Source organism: Chelonus insularis, unplaced genomic scaffold (genome assembly GCF_013357705.1).
Source record: "Chelonus insularis isolate UGA/USDA-ARS -01 unplaced genomic scaffold, ASM1335770v1 contig_324_pilon, whole genome shotgun sequence".
In the NCBI taxonomy this organism is placed as follows: Eukaryota; Metazoa; Arthropoda; class Insecta; order Hymenoptera; family Braconidae; genus Chelonus; species Chelonus insularis.
The window spans coordinates 999561-1017652 of NW_023276494.1; the positions used below are offsets into that span (position 1 = coordinate 999561).

Sequence of the window (18092 nt, forward strand, 5' to 3'; positions counted from 1 at the left end):
TATGTAAGACTGAACTAATATATTATGCAACAAGTAGATAAAATGAAGAATTCTTACATACTTAAAGTTGCAATACGAGGTATAGTTTATGTTGAATTTGAACAAAAACAAGGTCGAACAACCACATGAGTTTTCATGTAAGCACTGAAGAGTGTTGTAACCTCCAAAGGGGTAATAGTTTGTTTCTTTTGTTCACATTTAATTCTCAGAATTTTATGCAGAACCTGTTGAGAAAGTACGATTTAGAAGAATTGAAATAAAAAATTGGAACTTGATCTTCATAATATATTTTAATTCATTCTCATCAGATGTAATAGCTCATCTTGAAAAATCTATCGAGTTAATGTTGCATAAATAAAGCAACTTTAATCATGATATATTTAACTGGTCAAATAAAGATTGAACAAAAAAAATAATTTATTATTATAAATCAATGCCGAAGATAAGTTATTTTAAAACAATAAAGGAAACAATACTCTAGCAAGCTAATATAGTAATGATTATATTTTTGTTTGTTCGTGGGAATGATCGTGTTTAGTTCACAGAATTTCCATTGTACTTAATGGTTTTAGTCTCCATTCTCTTAATCCTAATCTCGCATATCTATAATCAAATTATCATAAATACTAAATATCCAATTACTTTGGCAAAAGAACCCTACTGTGCAAACAATGTCGAGAACACTAGACAATTCCACGTGCATCTAAGGAAATACTAGGAATACAGTGAAACAGTGGACTATTCTAAAGGTGAACTAAAAGGTCCTGCGAGTTCAACGCCAGTAGTTCAAGTCTTGGAGACCGAAGAAGCCGTAAAAGGACAGCTGAATTTAAATGGAATGAAAAACGCAAACGAGTTTTGTGTGATCACATATGCAAGCGCATCTGGTTTTCTTATAACATCAAAGACTATTATAAGAAAAATGGCTGAATTAAAGTATATTTAAATTTATTCGTATAAAATTTATTCATCAATTAGATTGAAGGAACAATAATAAATAAATAAACGAAAAGATAATATGTTATTTTAATCGACTATAATTCGAGTAGCTATGAGAGTTATAAAAGTAACTTGTGCTCGGGACAATTACGAGGCGTCGTTAACGAGCAGCAAAAAGTGAGTGCGACGATAAGCGTGAAAGAGGATAACGTCTTTGAAACTTTTTCTCTTTTTTCCTCCTTCTTTCAACCTTTCGAACTTCTTCTTCTCTCATTAAACTGCCGCACCACTTTGGATAAATAATTAGCAATTAAGAATACCATCATGAGATAATTTATCTTGAAATTTATTACATTTTCCGCTATGTCTTTGATTACAGCTTTATTTCGATCATCTGGATAGAAAAAATCAAGAATAAACAGCACACACCAGGATATCAAATACAAATAAACCTACAAGAATTAACTTATTTCATCATATTTTTATATTTTATATTGATCTAATATTTTCATAAGACCTGATTTAATCAACTCCATTTAATATTTTTTATTTTTATCAGCAAATTTTTTTGAAAAAATCTCCAACTTGAAGTCGATGATAAATATTTTATTTAGTTGAAGAAAAATATATATAAATTTTAATATAATTGAAACAAAACAAAAGCTTTTAATGAAGATGAAATTTATATTTAATTAAATTATTCGATAAAAACAGCATTTTTTTCTGATTGATATTTCAAGAATCTCTTTAAGAGAATTCATTTAATGATCAAGAAAAGTGCTTCTACCACTGATTAACTTATAATAACTTTTCTTTCTCAAATATTTTTACATCTTCTTATTTATTTTCATCATTCTATTATTTTTTTCTCATTAAAAACCACTTTTTTTATAAAATCCTTTTAAAAAAGTATAATTTCCTGATCAATTAGATTTCAGCTTTAAAAAAAATCATCAAATAACAGCTTCTTCGTCCTTTTAACTCACTGTTTTTCTCAAGTACCGATTAATAACTCATCTACAAAATGCCTCCTTTATCACTAAGTAATACTCATTAAGTTCCCCACTATATCATCGATTACAACTTTATTTCCATACAGCAAGCAAGAAATATCGAATAATGCTCATAATACAGAGAATGCTACATAGAACATGAGCAGAAAAAGAAGAAGAATGGTGGGTTATGAAGTCAAGGAGATCAAATCCTCCATGAAATTCGCGAGTCATCGCCAATGCAATTTGGTTTAATTGAGTTCCCTGGGTCTATTCCGTACTCCTTTCTCCTCTTCACTTCTTTTACCTTGTTTCCATCTTATCTGTGATGCATCGATTATATGCAACACACGGAGCGTGGTACAGACATGGCTACTATCGCACTAAACAGTAATTCATCGGTATTAATCTGCCGAGCACAGACGTTCCAACTCGGCAAAGGCAATTATGAAATAGACATTATAATGCAAAAAAAATTAAAAAATAAAAAACATACTCGATAGTCTATTACACTATACTCTGTACTTTTTCTATCTCCTTTCTTGCCTCGCCCTGCTGGGATATCAAATAATAACAACTATTAATCGATTCAAGGAAACGTTCCACTTATTTTCATAGAAACTCATACCTTCATTATTTTTATCACTTAAATTAACAAATTATTAGACAATTAGATAAACATCACGATTCTGCTTATTTCAGTCTAATGGTCTGTTTTAATATTAATTCATTATTTATCATGACAGTTTTGTTTTATAAGTAAATGCCATTGCATACCATTCTGGCAAAGAAAATTATTTTCCATATGATACTGAGTGCATTTTTATGTTTACAAGACACTTGTGTGATTATTGCAGTTATGTAAATTATTCGTTGGGGCAAAAGTGGGGTTTCTATGCGGCATGTGCCTTGATAAATGATAAAACGCAATGCCCTTAGAAATCCCAAAAGTGTCCAACGTTCTTCATCATCATCAACATCATAATTGGAGTCATTGAAAATTATTGATACAAAAGGAAGATGATAATCTTGTTATGGAAGTGAATAAAAAATAATTTTATCGCTTTAATTATCTTTCAATCTTTTAGGGAGTGTCTACTTATTGACCTGATTATCCTAGATAATCTGACAAGTTAGTTTGAGCTGGTATTCAAAATTCTTATAATAGAACTAGAACAAATACAAAAGTTCCTGATTGTGATGATTTCAACAATAGATAATGTTAATGATATTGATGATGTTTTGATCAATTTAATCAGTTATTTGTCAACATGGTCAAATCGATTGTCTTTAAAACATTAGAAGCAATATTTTTGCTCAGAGAAAGTAAATCAATTTATTTAGCATTTTTTATTTCTTATATTAGTTTAGATTAAATCTAGTAGCATGACTCATTTATTAAATCATATTCAAGTATGGGGTTTGTTTATAACTGATAACACATGTAAGATATAAATAAAGATTTTTCTTGATGTGCTAGTAATGATAAAATTCATACATAATAATATTCTGATAGAAATCTATTTAGTTCAATAAAACAACTATTTAGTTTAGCTTTGTTTCAGAGCTTAAAAAAAAAAATTAAAACTCTCAAAGTCCATTACAAACACCTCTATTTTATGTTTCTATTATTTAATATCAATTAATGAATAGGAAGATTCAATCAACTTACATATCTTAATCATAAAAATATTGAGAAATAATTTCCAACATAAAAAGTATGAAGGTAATGATTCAAAGATCAAATAAACTTGATAAACATTCAGGAGTAATTACAAGTATTACTATAAATTACTGCACTATAGTATTACTTACATGCTAAATATACCTTTAAAATTATTTAAGACTGTTATAATACATAAAATGACTTACCAATGTTGTATATTTCTCCATACCATATGCCAGAAATGACTCTGCTGGGTTTTCAAGCAAAGAAGTATCAAAAGGATCCATGATGAAAATCGCGTGCAGGTAGTTGTTGTTTTCTAACACCACTCGACATATTTAAAATAAATAATGTAATATCAGTTAAAACATCTTCGAAATAATAAATAAATTATTTATATTCTATAATAATTATCCACTTAGAGACATTAAAATTAACGAGCCGACAGTTTCAATTAAACTGACGACCTGTGTTTATATTATACTTCAACTCATTTAGTAGAATTTACATGATTAGAACGTAAATAAAGTACTTAAAGGTGTGTATTAAAATTTAATCTATTTATTTTCTCTTTTAATTAAGTGTAGAACAATTTTAAATTAACTAAATGTGAGAAAATACATTTACGTTTTTAATTTATTCATTAGTGAAAACATTCCATCATTTTGTTTTTTTTTTATTTATCTTACTAATAATTAGTGTTTATTAATTTACAGTGATTAATAAACAATAATCCTTATAATTGATAGTTCAATATTTCCATATGTATGATCTATTCCCAGGAATTCTCTGGAAAAATCTTCTTCTGTTTAGTCTCCACATCACTGCACTCATTTCCAGGTCCTTTATTATATTTTCTTTTACGCTTACCTGCACAAAAAAAATAATGAACTGGTTTACGAACAATACCGTACTTTTCGATTTTTTTCAATGTTTTATGTCAACCTTTACATGTAACATGACATTTATTTCAGAGTCTTAATCATTGCATTTGTTCCTATGGATTTATTTAATATCATACTACTTGATGATTTAAAAATAAAAATAATGTATAATATTAGTAAAAAAAGTCACATGTAAAATATACAATATTTTACAATGCTGTAATTAATTACCTTAAAAAATAAAAATTATTCTTAACTGCCCAAGCTTAAGTTATACAAACTATTATTAAATAATCCTCCTTATTCATGAATATGGAATAAAAATGTCTAGGAAAACATTAGTCCATTATGAATTGATAGACATGAAGGAAATAATAATATTTTACACAATAAAAGCCACAAACATTAAAGAAAAGAAGAAGAAGACAAGTCGTTGATTAGCACATTTTACAATTTTATTCAGTCAAATCTTTAAGTTTCAAAAAATCTTTAAATATATGTTCAAAACGTTACGCCAACGTTTGATCATTATTTGATACCAATAATTCATCTTAATAAAACTACAGGCCTATAAAAAATGTCAAAAAGTGCTATTTTAATTAAATAAATAAAGATTTAGAATTTAAATAAATGAATTAATTGAGTAATTTATATAAGTAAATCTGGATTTGACACTTGTTATTGGCTTGTATGTTAAAATAAATAAATAGAAAGATACAACAATTTCATTTGATTCTATTCGAAAGATAAATATTAAAAACTATTGCATTAAATTTCGCATTGAATGGTATTTATAAAAGCATTTAAAAAATATTATCTGACACTGAGGAAAGTCTGTAATTGAAACAAATCAATTGCAATAATGATTTCCGCGATAATAAACTGTAAAAACATGCTTGTAGATACATGACAATATTTAAATATGTAGTATGTAAAGTTATTTTTAAGAATAAAATAAATATATCAGTTCTTCGTAAGGATAAAATGCATTAAATATAAATATTTCATTTAAATGAAATGTAAATGTTATATAACAGCTCAAAAGTCTCAAGTATTTTAAATAATACCCCACCTACTTAAATAGTTGAGTGTAATTGTTACAAATAATTACTATCGTTAAGTGGAAAAGTGTTTATAGAAAACAAGACAAGCGTACAAATACCCACTCCAAGTTGTGGCAAATGACATGGCAAAGTGGCAAAAGTTGTCCTGCGTTCGTTGTCGTCTTAGGATCTCTGTCTATCACGACTTCTAATCACTGCAATTAATCGAGGCCCCTTCGCCACCTAGCGAAAGTTAAAGAGTAACAGAGAGAACGATCTCTTTCGAGTAGGCACTGAATATAACAGAATAAACAGCCGTCGTTTTCTTAATTAACCTCACTCTTACTCGCACTTAATTATCCTCTTTAACTTTATTACTTTTTACTCAAGACCAGATGACGTGTCCACACATCCACTAAACCCTCAGCTTTCAACTTAAATAAAACTACCAAGTGAGATACATGAAAATGACATGCATTCTATCCTTTCATTATTTTCCTTGTTAATATCCTACAATTTTTTTTTAATTACATTTTACATTTTATTTTATTATTCAATTAATCATCATTACAAGGAAAAACCACCACCAAAAAATATATATATATATATATAAATAAATATATACATAAATATTCAAGGCAAGTTGATTTAAAAATATGATAGATTAATTTTATTTTATTTATTATGACTAATGAGATTAGAAAAGTTATCAAGAGTTGACAAGACATCAAGGAAGAACAATCAACTATTGATATAAAGTTAAACCACTTTGACTTAAAATAATAAAACTTTATGTTACTGAGTCAACTCAAGTTTCTGTCTATGAAATAATATCACAAATTAATATCCACATTATTGTAAAAAAACATTGATTAGAAATAACATAAAAACACATAAGATAAAAACGATTTTGCTAACTAGTGCAATTAAACAACATGTGTTCCGCTTAATATAACAAATTAGATAAAAATCAAGTCACAAAAATTTCCAATAAATTCAATGAATTCAATTAGCATAAATATGTATGAATCACATATTAACATTAATTAACCATGAAAGCATATTCATGATATTAATTCCTTTCATTCTGGCTGAATTATTTTAATAAAGTTGTTTAAGAATTTAAAAAAAAGCACCTTTAAATACCACTCAACCTCATGACTATCAATTACATTAAGATGATTCTTTACCAAAGTCACGTAAAAAAATACCCTCCAATACCTAAGAGAACAAGAATAACTGCAAGAATGAGTATAATAACAAATAAATGATGTTCAACTGTTTCATCATTAGATGTAGACATATTATTTCTTTTTGCAACTTTCTGATGTTTATATTTTTTACCAACTACCTGTGGTCTACGTCGTTTATCTTGAAAATAATTCTTGTATAGTCCAGATTGTTTACCTGATGCAATTTTCCATCCATCACCATCTTGTTTGTTATCATCTCCATCATCATTATTACCATCATCATCATCATCATCATCATCATCATCATCATCATCATCATTATCATTATTAGCGGCAGCAGTAGACACTAGGTGGTTTACTTTGTATCTGGAGTTTCTGTAACACATAATAAAAATAATTAGCATGATTTCTTGATCATGGATTTCCGGATCCTCGTAAATCTTTCGTTGGCATTAGGTGCCCACGGGTCAGCAACTTAACAAGCTGGTCCAACAACCATGGACCATGTTGTCCGTTTAAGATTACACGTAAAAATCATAGCGTGCTCCCCCATCGTACTTCACCATTCACATCGAAAGTCTCATGGCCGAGGCGAGATTTATTCAAGGCACCAGGCCCTGACGTGTTTTGTACGGAAATGTTACAGCACCAACAGCAACCTGAATGTGCAGGAGGCTTATGAATATTCAAGAGCCACCGCCCGGGATTCGCACGCATGCACCACGCACTAGAATATGCCGCCACGCATGAACACCGACCATAGCGAAGCTACAACTCGATCTCCATGAGTGATCGTTACAAGAGAAATTGAATTTCCGCTTCTCAAACCCCTGACCGCCTTCAAACAGAACATCGAGTCTGTCCGACAACTAAACAACTAATAAAAATACTGAATAAATTAATGAAAGGTAATCATTAATTTCATTTAATCCTATCTAAATGATTCACGTAATAAAATCATTCAAGAAGAAATTTATATCCCCAGGCTGAATACGAACGTAAACCAAATCCCCATGTAAAGAAAAATGTTATTTAGATATGTAAAGAATTTATCCAGTTGATTTTTCAATATTTTTGTGACTTGGAAATATCTTTCTAATGTATTAGGTAATTCATTTCATATGAATGTTCATATCTGACTGGTCAATTTTTCCGGATTAATTCAAGCCCTGATGGTGCAATCACGATTTCGATTAACAGCTAAGAGGACATTTAATGAAACCATGATCAGCTTCTATCGGCTGATAAATCAATTTATTAATATTCCACCAAGTTTTGTAATACTATAGGATTATAATTATAGAAATAATGGCTTCAATATTATTTTTCATTGTTTTGCATGTAAGAAGAAACTTGGGCATTATTTATGCAATGAGTAAGTCAAATATTGGACTTACATTGTAGTAAGACTAAGAAAAGAACGAGTTGAACGGTGCTCTGACCCCCTCGGGGATTTAACCTAGAACTTTTCGCCTATAGTGTTGTTTGGAGATATTATCAAGTAACTCAAGAACGATTTAATGAATTTTGTTAGAAATTTTATCAGTATAAAAAGTTGGTAAATTATTTATCGACTCCTTTAATCGTAAAAATTGGGAGAATTATTTTTAATGTTCAAAAAAATCTAGAGAAAACTGTTGTTTCTTATTAGATTCTAAAAACTTAGATGTGTAATGTTAATCTCATCATTTCTCTTATTTAAGTTCCCATGAAATACAGCTTCACATCACATAACTAACACCAAGTTTATGTATGAACATAAACATGACAATGAAATACTTGTAAGTAATTTTTTCTCAACCTATTCTAATCCAGTTTATGTTTCTATCAAGCTGCCCTCATATTTAAAAATGCAATGATGTTTATTTGTTACTTTATAACGGTAAACTTTTAAACTGACTGACCTGAAATTTAGCATACAGAAAGTTTATTTGATAGGTCAAGATATAAGTTATACAGTGTACCAATTTTCTCATTCGTTTTCCAGATAATCATAAATTATGAAAATAATTATGTGGGAGTTGGTTTCTTCTTTCATAACTTAGTCGAGAAACTGAGAACAAATCAAATTTATTGATGATTTAAAAAGTAAATCAAACATAGCTATTAATCAATTTAGAATTCATATTTAAACCTTTTGTTGAAAACAATATTATTCATTAAAAGTTACTAGAATGATTTATTAAATAAAAAGGTTATTGTAACATCTTTATAGACCATAAGCCACCAGACCAATTTACTTAATAAACATGAAAATAAAAAATAGAATTATGTTGACATAATCTTATTATGAGCTTAAAATTAGCTGTCAAACTAATATATAACACGTCAGAAATTCAAAAAATTCAGACGTTATGTAGACTTATTTCCCTTTTCCGGTTTATTACAGATAATTTATTTTCATCTTTTTTCCAAAACATTTTCATCTTTGCATGCAAGACATGAGTGCGAATGTGAACAGTAAATTAGCGAGTTTTTCTCAACATGCTCAAGTGGAACGCGAAGCGAATGGAGTAGGTGGAAACGATGAGAGGCAGAAAAGCTATGCGGCAGCTTGGAAGCCAGAGAATAAGCAAGCTGCAACGAGTATAGCCAGAAGCTATCCACGGTGCCAACATTTATTTCTCGTCACTCTAATCTTCCTCTCTTTTCTTTCTACCCTATTATTCATTCACAATCAGTTCTGGGTTCAACTTCTTATCCTTTTTTTGTCTATAAACTTTTTTCAATTACTGTTTATTTCATAATCTAATTCTTTTAACAGAGGAAACATCATGTCACTGTTTTCAAAAAATTAATGATAAAGTACTGAGAAGCTCAATGGAATGTAAACATTGCGTATTTATTATCATATTAGTCATTGTCTCACAGTGCAACCGATGATGATAATTTATGGATTAATCATTACTTATCATTTCAAATGATTATAATAATTTTTTCAACTGTCATAATACCTGTGAAAAAATTAATTATAAATTATAAGAATTGATTTAAATGAAAAAATCATACTATTTCAGTTATATAATTTGAACCAAAATAACAATAAAATAAATTCAATTTTTAAAAACAGTGCAAGTCATTCAGCTGTCTTCTACAGTGATGCATAAATTTTATAGTTGACATCAAATTTTCACTGTTTTAATTTTAGAGAGTTGACTAATGGGAGGTCTCAACACTTGGAAGTCGGAAGAAGAAAGTTCCGTTAAAGAAATAAAAATGCATGGCGTTCAAATTTATTCGTGTACTTGATTCTAATGAGTCTTGACCTCGCATTGCGAATGCAATCAGTGTCTTTGTGAGAGTCCAGTCACTGCAGTTGTCTTGCTGATGTCTAGGCGTTACTTTCTGTTAACGAGTAAGCACGTGGCTTGTGTCTTTCTTATGATTAGACAGAACAGATGATGTTCTCCAAGTTTCCCTAGTACTCACATACAAAAGTACCAGTTGAAATAAAGAAGAAGAAATTTAGAAATGATGCTGAGAAGCTTGGAGTCACATACAGTTAATGAGGCGCCTACGTAATCTTCTAATTATAACTTGGAAAAATGTGTTGCTAATCCTTTCTCTGTTATTGTTATTGCCTTCACTTCAATGGAGATCCTAATGTCCACTATACTCTGGTAATACTTCCTGTATTTATGCTAAGACTAGTTTATCTTTATCTATAAATAAAGTTTAATGCTGCTGATGAATTTGCTATTGTTTTATCAATCAAATGACTCATTTAACATGATTAGTAAAATAAAAATTTTCCATGGAAATGAACTGAAACAAACTGAAAAGTAAGAATATTAGAATAAATCAAGATATCTACATGAGAAAAGTCAATAAGTAGCTAAAGAGAAATAAAATAATATTTGTTCCAAGATGTAAATTAAAAATTTAAAAACAAAAATGACTTATTCCATGCAATCTATAGCCTAGAAGGTGTAATCTTACTTAATTTTTTCAAACAAAAATTAAAGAGGATTAAAATAATAAACGCGAAAATAAAAAGAAAATACCATAAATTTTTGAAATGGTATGCAGCATGGATTTTTTCTATTATCTATAAATAATGTGTCCATTGGCTTTCAATGATAAAAGGAAACACGCCCCTTGTCGCAGGAAGACCCTACTGAGTGTCTACCCGTATCTCATGTAAAATAGCCGGATAGAGATAAAATATCGAAGCAAGAGAGAGAGAGAGAGAGAAAGAGAAAGGAAAAATATTCGAAGCGTGTAGAACTCATTACGCGCAATCCCGAGGGCGTAGCCGAGATGCGGCTGCAGCAGGAGCACCAACAGCTGCATGTGTTTTACCCTCTCTTTCTTTAGTTTCAACTTGATTTGCTGCAATCCACATTATGCATGGAAATCCTTGCCACCGCGCCTTTTGCCTTCGGTATCCCCTTCTTATCGTGTTGCTTAATAACTTCGTAATCATTATTAATCAAAAAAGCTTTTATAAAAATCATTCAGATACATTTAAACTTATGTAACATACGCTCATACATTCAGAGAAGATTTTAAATTCAAACTAGAATTAAGAGATTACTTTCTTTCTAAAAAAATATTAGAGTTTTATTTTATTTATTAGATTATTGCATTATTTATATATTTCAAATATTATTTTAAAATTAATAATTATAATGTCCTAATTTCAACAAATATTTTCATTTATAGATTTATCAGAAACAGTTTGTTCTTTCAGCACAAAATTTATCACCATCAATTGATTTTTGCTGCTCTTGTATCACTGATTATATTTATGATATTACTCATCTGAATTGGAAAAATTAATTACAACCTCCAATCAAAATATTACAGCAATAATATAAGTGAATATCATAATTAGTTTGGTAATTATCACAACCATATCACCATTAAAACTGCTATCTTTTTTTAGTTTATAATTAAATTGTCAATTAAAATTATAGCTCAATTACTTGCTCCAAAATTTACATTTCATAATAAAGATAAATATTTTATATTTAACGATTTATTGTATTTTTTATAATATAAATAAAAGTTTCAGAAGAAGTATTAAAATTATTAATATCAGTTGAAATGTTACTCTGTAAATTATTTATATGAATTTTTTCCTTAATTAAGTATCTTGATAACATAAACATCTTATGATGTTTTGCTTATTTAATAAAAAGAAAAGAAGAATTAATGAACTTTAATTAAAGTTCATTTTTAACAACAAAAATAAGATTTATGAATAAGAGAAGTGAATGAAAAAATGTAGAAGGAAATTTTTAAGTAAAATTCTCTCATGATAATAAACTCGTTAGTTAGGTATCTTGAAATGAAACAAGTTAAGAAACTGCAATGTAAATACTTGTAATTATTGCATGATATAAATCAATTTATGATTAGAAACTATTTTGTAGCATCATGAATGAAACTTGCATAATAATTATGAGGATTGTACCTACGAATTAGCTTAAAGACTCTTAGTTACTCTCTTATGTGAAGGCGTCTTGTGCGTGAGATAACGTTTGGATAACAAATCAGACTCAAGCACACGCAATAAAATTCTGACTACCAGTTCTACGCGGTGTTAACGAGCCTGATAGTCAAACAGACTGGAGATTATCAAGCATTGCTTTAAAGCTCGAGAAATAAATTCACCAATTTTTTGTTTTTTGTTTTTTTTTTTCTTATATAAATCCTCCGAATCGTGCGTGCATTAACATGGAAATAAATCTACTAGGATGTTTCCGCGTGCCTGCAAAAGCTAATAAAAAATATTATGTGACGATGAGAAAGAAATAAAATGTATACGTAAAAAAAAAAATAAAACCGATAAAAATCTATTCAACGGAAGCATTACTCCTCCGTCTTGTTTTCTTTATTTTACTTTGGTTCAGTGATGCATCGGTACCAGCTCGTGATATATGCACTTGGTGGACCTCGAAGAAGTGCTAGAGGGCAAGTCTGGTATTTTCCTCTTGTTGTCGCAATGAAAGGAAGGAATACTGGACTATCAAGTCTCTTTGCTTAACAAGACTTGTACTCCGATCTCCAACTACACTTATATACTTTAATTGAATGTTTCTAATAATATTCATGACGAATGATTTATATTATTTTTCTGTCTTTTTTAAATCAATAACTGAAGGTCAACTTTTGTTTTAATTTAAAAAATTTTAAATAATCAACGAAATATTATTTAAGAAATTATATATTTTTTTCTATCATAAAAAAATATATATATAATAATATTTATAAAAAAAATTAAAATATTTCTTAAAAATTTACATATTTGCTAAAAAACCTGAGTTCAAGTACGTTTAATTAAGCTCTTCAAACAATATTTCTCAATCGATATTGATTAATAAAATCTCAGTATTAACAGAATTGAAATAAACTGTAAAATATTTTATTGCTTGACGTCCTCTAAAAATCTACAAAGCAAATATTTTACTATACATTTCACTGAAAAAAATCTGCATGTAAAAAATCGTGAAAAGAATAAAAATAATTCTCATCTTCTTAAGAAAAAAAAATGAAAAAAATAAAATCATCACGACCACTTAATGAATCAACCAACCATTAAACGTTCTTTATCAGAATATTAATCGATAAAATATATTATAATCATTCTCCAAATGATAATCTCACTAAAGTGAGAAGAGAAAAAAAAGATTGAAGAAAAAAATGATAATACATTGACAACAGGAAGCATCATCTCCACAACTAATTAGAGAACTCTTGTAACGTTAGCTTGAGGATGAAGTATAGAGAGCAAATGGGAATGCTCAAGTTTAACTGAGAGTATTGCCCGGGCGTGTGTCCAATCGCATGTGACTCATAGGTGTACATGCAAGACTCGTCTGCATTTGCATTCCAGTGCTGTGAAGCGCGCCACGCTACGTTATCCAAGGCATGTTGCATTATTCTAATCAAGCTAATACTCGGCGCGCTGTTGGTTTTATTCGCACGTGGGCAACGCGGCTCGTTTGTACCGTAATGAGCCTGATAATTGGGTGTGCCTATATAACATCTGAACTTCACTAGTTCTAGAGTTACCTCTGCTGTATTTTTATCGTTTCCTCGTCAAACTCCTTGATGACAACGGCCTTGCACTTGTTACAGTCTGTCTTTGAAAATTTACAAAAAACAAATCCTTCAACATTATCTAGATTCCTCATTTTCTTTTTAGACTGCTTCTCACTCAAGTTCAATCAATCTTTCTACATCTTTTGAAATCAGTTTAATGAATCTTTCATCAATTTGAATAATTAAGTTTCATAAAAATATTTAATTCGATCTGAATGTTAATTTAATACATGATAAAACTCATTTGTAATTAATGAACTATCTTTTGAAAAATTGTTAAAACACGTCAACATAATTTAACTTGAATTAAAAGCAGTTTAAAAAAGTGATTAAATAATTTTAAATATGAGATTCCTTTGGTTTGTATCAGTTGACAACTTAAAAACAATCTCCATTAGATAATTGTTTTGAAAAAATATATTGCTATCGAAAAGCAATGTCTTCTTGGACTATAAAAGCATAATGATAGACAGAAAGACAGGTAGACATGAAATAAAAATGAAAAACAATGTCAAAATGATAATAAAAATTACAATATATGTAATATAAAAGTAAATGTGTAAGATTAAAGATACTGAGGTGTAAAGTCAGACAGTATATCTGAAGTAAAGATCTAACATAGCGTGTCCATGGGATCGTAAAGTCCAAGTCCAGTGTAGACGGTTCAATTTGTGTAAACCAGAATTGTCTTGGTGGTCGAGCAACATTTAAATTTCATGATGAAATTCAACTCCACAAAGTCTAGTTCTATTCTGACTCTCAATGACTGTTCGTGTATTCTCAAGGAGTATTTGAAGGGTGAGAATGGACTTTCGGCCAAAGAGAATGAGCAGAGTAGTAAAGAAAAGAATGAGGATGATGCAAAGATGTACATCGCATTAAAAACATGTGTAACGAGCCACGCAATGGCCATTAATTCAGACCAGAATCAACGGCTCTATGCAAATAGTAACGTGTACAGGAAACTCGCGAGTACGCTTGAGATTATATACTAAGAATGAGAATGAGAAGAAGCTAAGAAGTAGATAGCGAACTTGAACGAAAGAAAAGAGCATAAAATTATTATAGCATTCCAAGTACGCTTGATAAGGCGATTCTTATTCTTTTACAGTCTGGCCAAAAATAACCGTACCATTTCCACTAGAACGTCATTAATCAGTTACTTTCATTTAGAACTTTATAATATTATTCTAAAATATATCTTTTTACCAATTACTTGTTTTTTTTTTCAATCATCATCACTGTACGATTTTTTTGCACCCATCAACAAAGCAAAAAGCAAAGTAAAAATTATTTGAATGCTCATAAATTTTTAACAAATCATTTTGAATGTAAATTTTTTGTTGGCATAATTTAAAATTACCAAATACTTTTTAAAAAACTTAAAAAATTTTTCAAAATTCCATTGAAAATTTTTTTGCATAGCTATTGACTATTATAAGCATTCAAACTTGTTCAAATGATTTTAGAGATGACTGTACTCAGTCTATATTTGCATTAGTGAGCTATTAAAATGTTAAAGGAATGCCCGATTATTCATGAAATTGATTTTTCATACTGATTGACTTACTCTGACAATTGTTGCTTCCGTTTGCGGTCTCCTCCTTTGTTACCTTCATGCTTATTTTTTTGATTTGATAATTCAAGAGATGCTTGGTATTTTGCATACGTTTGAACTGTCGCTTGTCCTAAAGTACCGGTCTTTTTTATTTTCTTTAAGAGCATCGACGCCTTCTCTTTACACCTTAATCCCGCGTAGGCTGTTGTGTCACTTAACCACGATACGTAGGCACCGCCTGAAAAAAAAATCATTTAAAACTTAATAAGATAATTTGTTGCAGATAAATAAAAAATTATAAATTACTATAAAAACAATTATTATTGATTACCAAATGGTACGAAAACTTGTTGGAGATTATTTAACTTCCAGTCTTTAGGAAATGTTATGTGAAAAACATGATTCCGATCCGGTGTTGCTGAAAAAATAGATTTACTATGTTAATTTTTATCGCAATATTACTTATTCAAAAAAAATTTTTATCCAATAAATGTAAAATTTATCATCTCTCTAATCAAGCATTAAAAAGAATTATTATCAATATTAAAATTAAATAATAATAATAATAATAATAATAATTACGATCATCTCCAACAAGATCAATATGTGGAAAATCTTTTAACTTAACAATCATTAACCTGTAAGAAAAAAAAATGGTCAATAAAAATAATCTTGGGCAATGAAAAAAATATTTCTTATTTTTTCTACTTACTTATTGATGTATGGTTTTATGACAGGAGAATCTGGAAGTATTGTAGATATTTTTGTAGATTCTAATGATCCTAAATAATTTGCCATTGCTATATAACACAGTCCAGTAACATAGGCATCGTAACCAGCTTCATGATAAACTTCAGCTGATACTTTATAGCTCCTGTTCTCGACAGGAATTATTTCAGGTAACGAAAATGGAGGTTGATTAACAGTATCTAACATATAGCACAATATCGATGAAGGTATGAGATCTTTAAGTTGTGATGATTGTGACAAAATTTTCGTATCGATAAGTTTAGGGAATAAATCGTGAATTAAGTCTTTGAAATCTAAATAAGAATCAGGTAATGGACCAAAAAATTGATGAACAATATGGCATAAATCCAGAAGCATGTTGTGTCCGACAATCAATTTTCCCTATTAGATTGATAAAAAAAAAATTATTTAATGATAAAAATGTAAACAATTTAAATGCTCTAAAATTACAAACCGAATCAGCAATTTTTCGGAGCAATGCACTAAGTCCAACAGCTTCTTTTAATTCTTCTTGTTCTTTTTCTCTTCTTTCGGCTTCTTTTTTGAGTTCTTCTTCTCTACTTCCCATTTTATAGACCATAAGAGCTTGCGTCGTCCCATCAACTTTTCCTTCTAATCTAATTTTTCCAGGCCATCTCAATCGCGCTTCTTGACACATTAGTCTTCTGATATAAGCATTACATCTATCTATCATAATTTCATCATCGGAAGAATCAAGAAATTCTTCTATTCTTGAGCTGTAACATGTAATATTACGTCAAGATATGTCTTAAATAAAAAAAAAATTATTACTCTATGTACTCACCAAATATCCTCAATTAAAGGCTTATCATCATCAGATATAAATATAATATCTGCTCCATCTTCTCGAAGCTTTTGTTTCTCTACTAATTTTGTACTCAATTTTTTTTCATCACTACTAGTTAAATAAGGTATTCCTGTCTGGAATAACTTATTAAAGTCAAATCCCTGAGATGCTAGAAAAGCAATCGATGATGCCTGGCACATAAAACGACAATCTGGTGCTGATCTATTAAATGGCTTCGGAAATACATAGAAATTGTATGATCGTTGAGTATACCTATAAAACAAATTCAATAATGTTATTAATAAAACAAAATTCATAAACGATTATTGAAAACTCTTTGTATAATGATATAAAATAAAAATTAATATTAATCTACATATTATATTTCGATTAAAATTTAATTTGAAACACCTCAAATTATATTTTCAAATGTAATCAATACTCCCGGATATTTATAAAACATACTTATCAGTGTCTGTATCATAAGTAAAAACCGAGAGACCAAATTGTACAAGAAGAAAATCCATAGACCCTGATTTTAATTTCTGATAATACTGAGAAGGTGTATCAAAAGGTTTACAATCTGGTCCAGCATTAAGTCCTGTAAATTCTCCGTCAATTGCTAAAAATGTTGAGTTTGTCAAAATTTCATCCAATTCTTCCAGAACTTCCTGGAAATCTGTAAATAGTAAGTTTTTATAACATACAATCATGAATAGTTATTAATAAATTATCTATTGCTGTTAATTAGATAGAAGTTATTGTTAAAATTCTAAGAATGATGACATCATTTTTCCAAATATTAAAGTATGATAACAAAGCTTATAACCTCTATGATTTTATACTTACTAGCCCGCGTTACTTCCATAATATCATTCAAAAATAAAAAATTGTCAATCAAAAGATAGATGTATACTCCATAAACTATAAATAAACTAATTAATTTATACAGTTTTTTGTACAATACATAGGAACAAAGACCGGTATTCAACAAGGAATGTTTAATCCATTATTACACCTACTGCAATTATAAATGAATAATTAATGATAAATGATCTGCGCTCCAAATATAAATCTAAACAATCCCTCTACAGACAAAAATAATGACTAAATTTGAAAGGATTAGAGGCTCTCTCTGATTATTTATTGACAATACATTTTTTAAAACTCACCAATCGATCGGTTAAATAGTTTTCCTGATCAACGTAG

General features: G+C 29.1%; 2 protein-coding genes across 5 annotated transcripts in view; both read right to left on the minus strand.

Moving 5' to 3' along the window:
• cort (cortex) overlaps positions 1-4051 on the minus strand; it is a 48535-nt gene extending 44484 nt beyond the window's left edge. The window contains exon 1 of the mRNA XM_035081599.1: positions 3804-4051. Coding sequence (XP_034937490.1) covers positions 3804-3884 — 81 coding nt within the window. The 5' untranslated portion in view covers positions 3885-4051. The remainder of the gene's footprint in view (positions 1-3803) is intronic.
• Positions 4052-4195: 144 nt separating this feature from the next.
• Positions 4196-17943, minus strand: LOC118065932 (poly(A)-specific ribonuclease PARN-like). Of its 4 annotated transcripts, XR_004690202.1 has the most exons (11): positions 17733-17751; positions 17349-17562; positions 16881-17156; positions 16530-16812; positions 16038-16456; positions 15908-15963; positions 15657-15743; positions 15338-15563; positions 6932-7092; positions 5648-5767; positions 4196-4467 (listed from the first exon to the last, which is right to left on the minus strand). XR_004690202.1 is itself a non-coding variant. In XM_035081556.1 (10 exons), the coding sequence occupies exons 1-10, from the start codon at positions 17749-17751 to the stop codon at positions 4370-4372; spliced, it is 1839 nt and encodes a 612-aa protein (XP_034937447.1). In that variant the 5' UTR covers positions 17752-17943; the 3' UTR covers positions 4258-4369. The 4 variants fall into 4 exon arrangements, 3 of the variants coding, with proteins under 3 accessions (XP_034937447.1, XP_034937448.1, XP_034937449.1); XM_035081556.1 differs by lacking the exon at positions 5648-5767 and having other exon boundaries at positions 4258-4467; positions 17733-17943; XM_035081557.1 differs by lacking the exon at positions 4196-4467 and having other exon boundaries at positions 5281-5767.
• Between the last annotated feature and the right edge of the window lie 149 nt (positions 17944-18092).

Excerpts from the sequence above, each read along its gene's own strand:
- LOC118065932 (XM_035081556.1), bottom strand. Across the intron at positions 7,093-15,337 it reads CGGAAGCAACAATTGTCAGA|AAACTCCAGATACAAAGTAA; the intron begins GTAAGTCAATCA and ends TATGTGTTACAG. Across the intron at positions 4,468-6,931 it reads TGGATGGAAAATTGCATCAG|GTAAGCGTAAAAGAAAATAT; the intron begins GTAAACAATCTG and ends TTTTTTGTGCAG.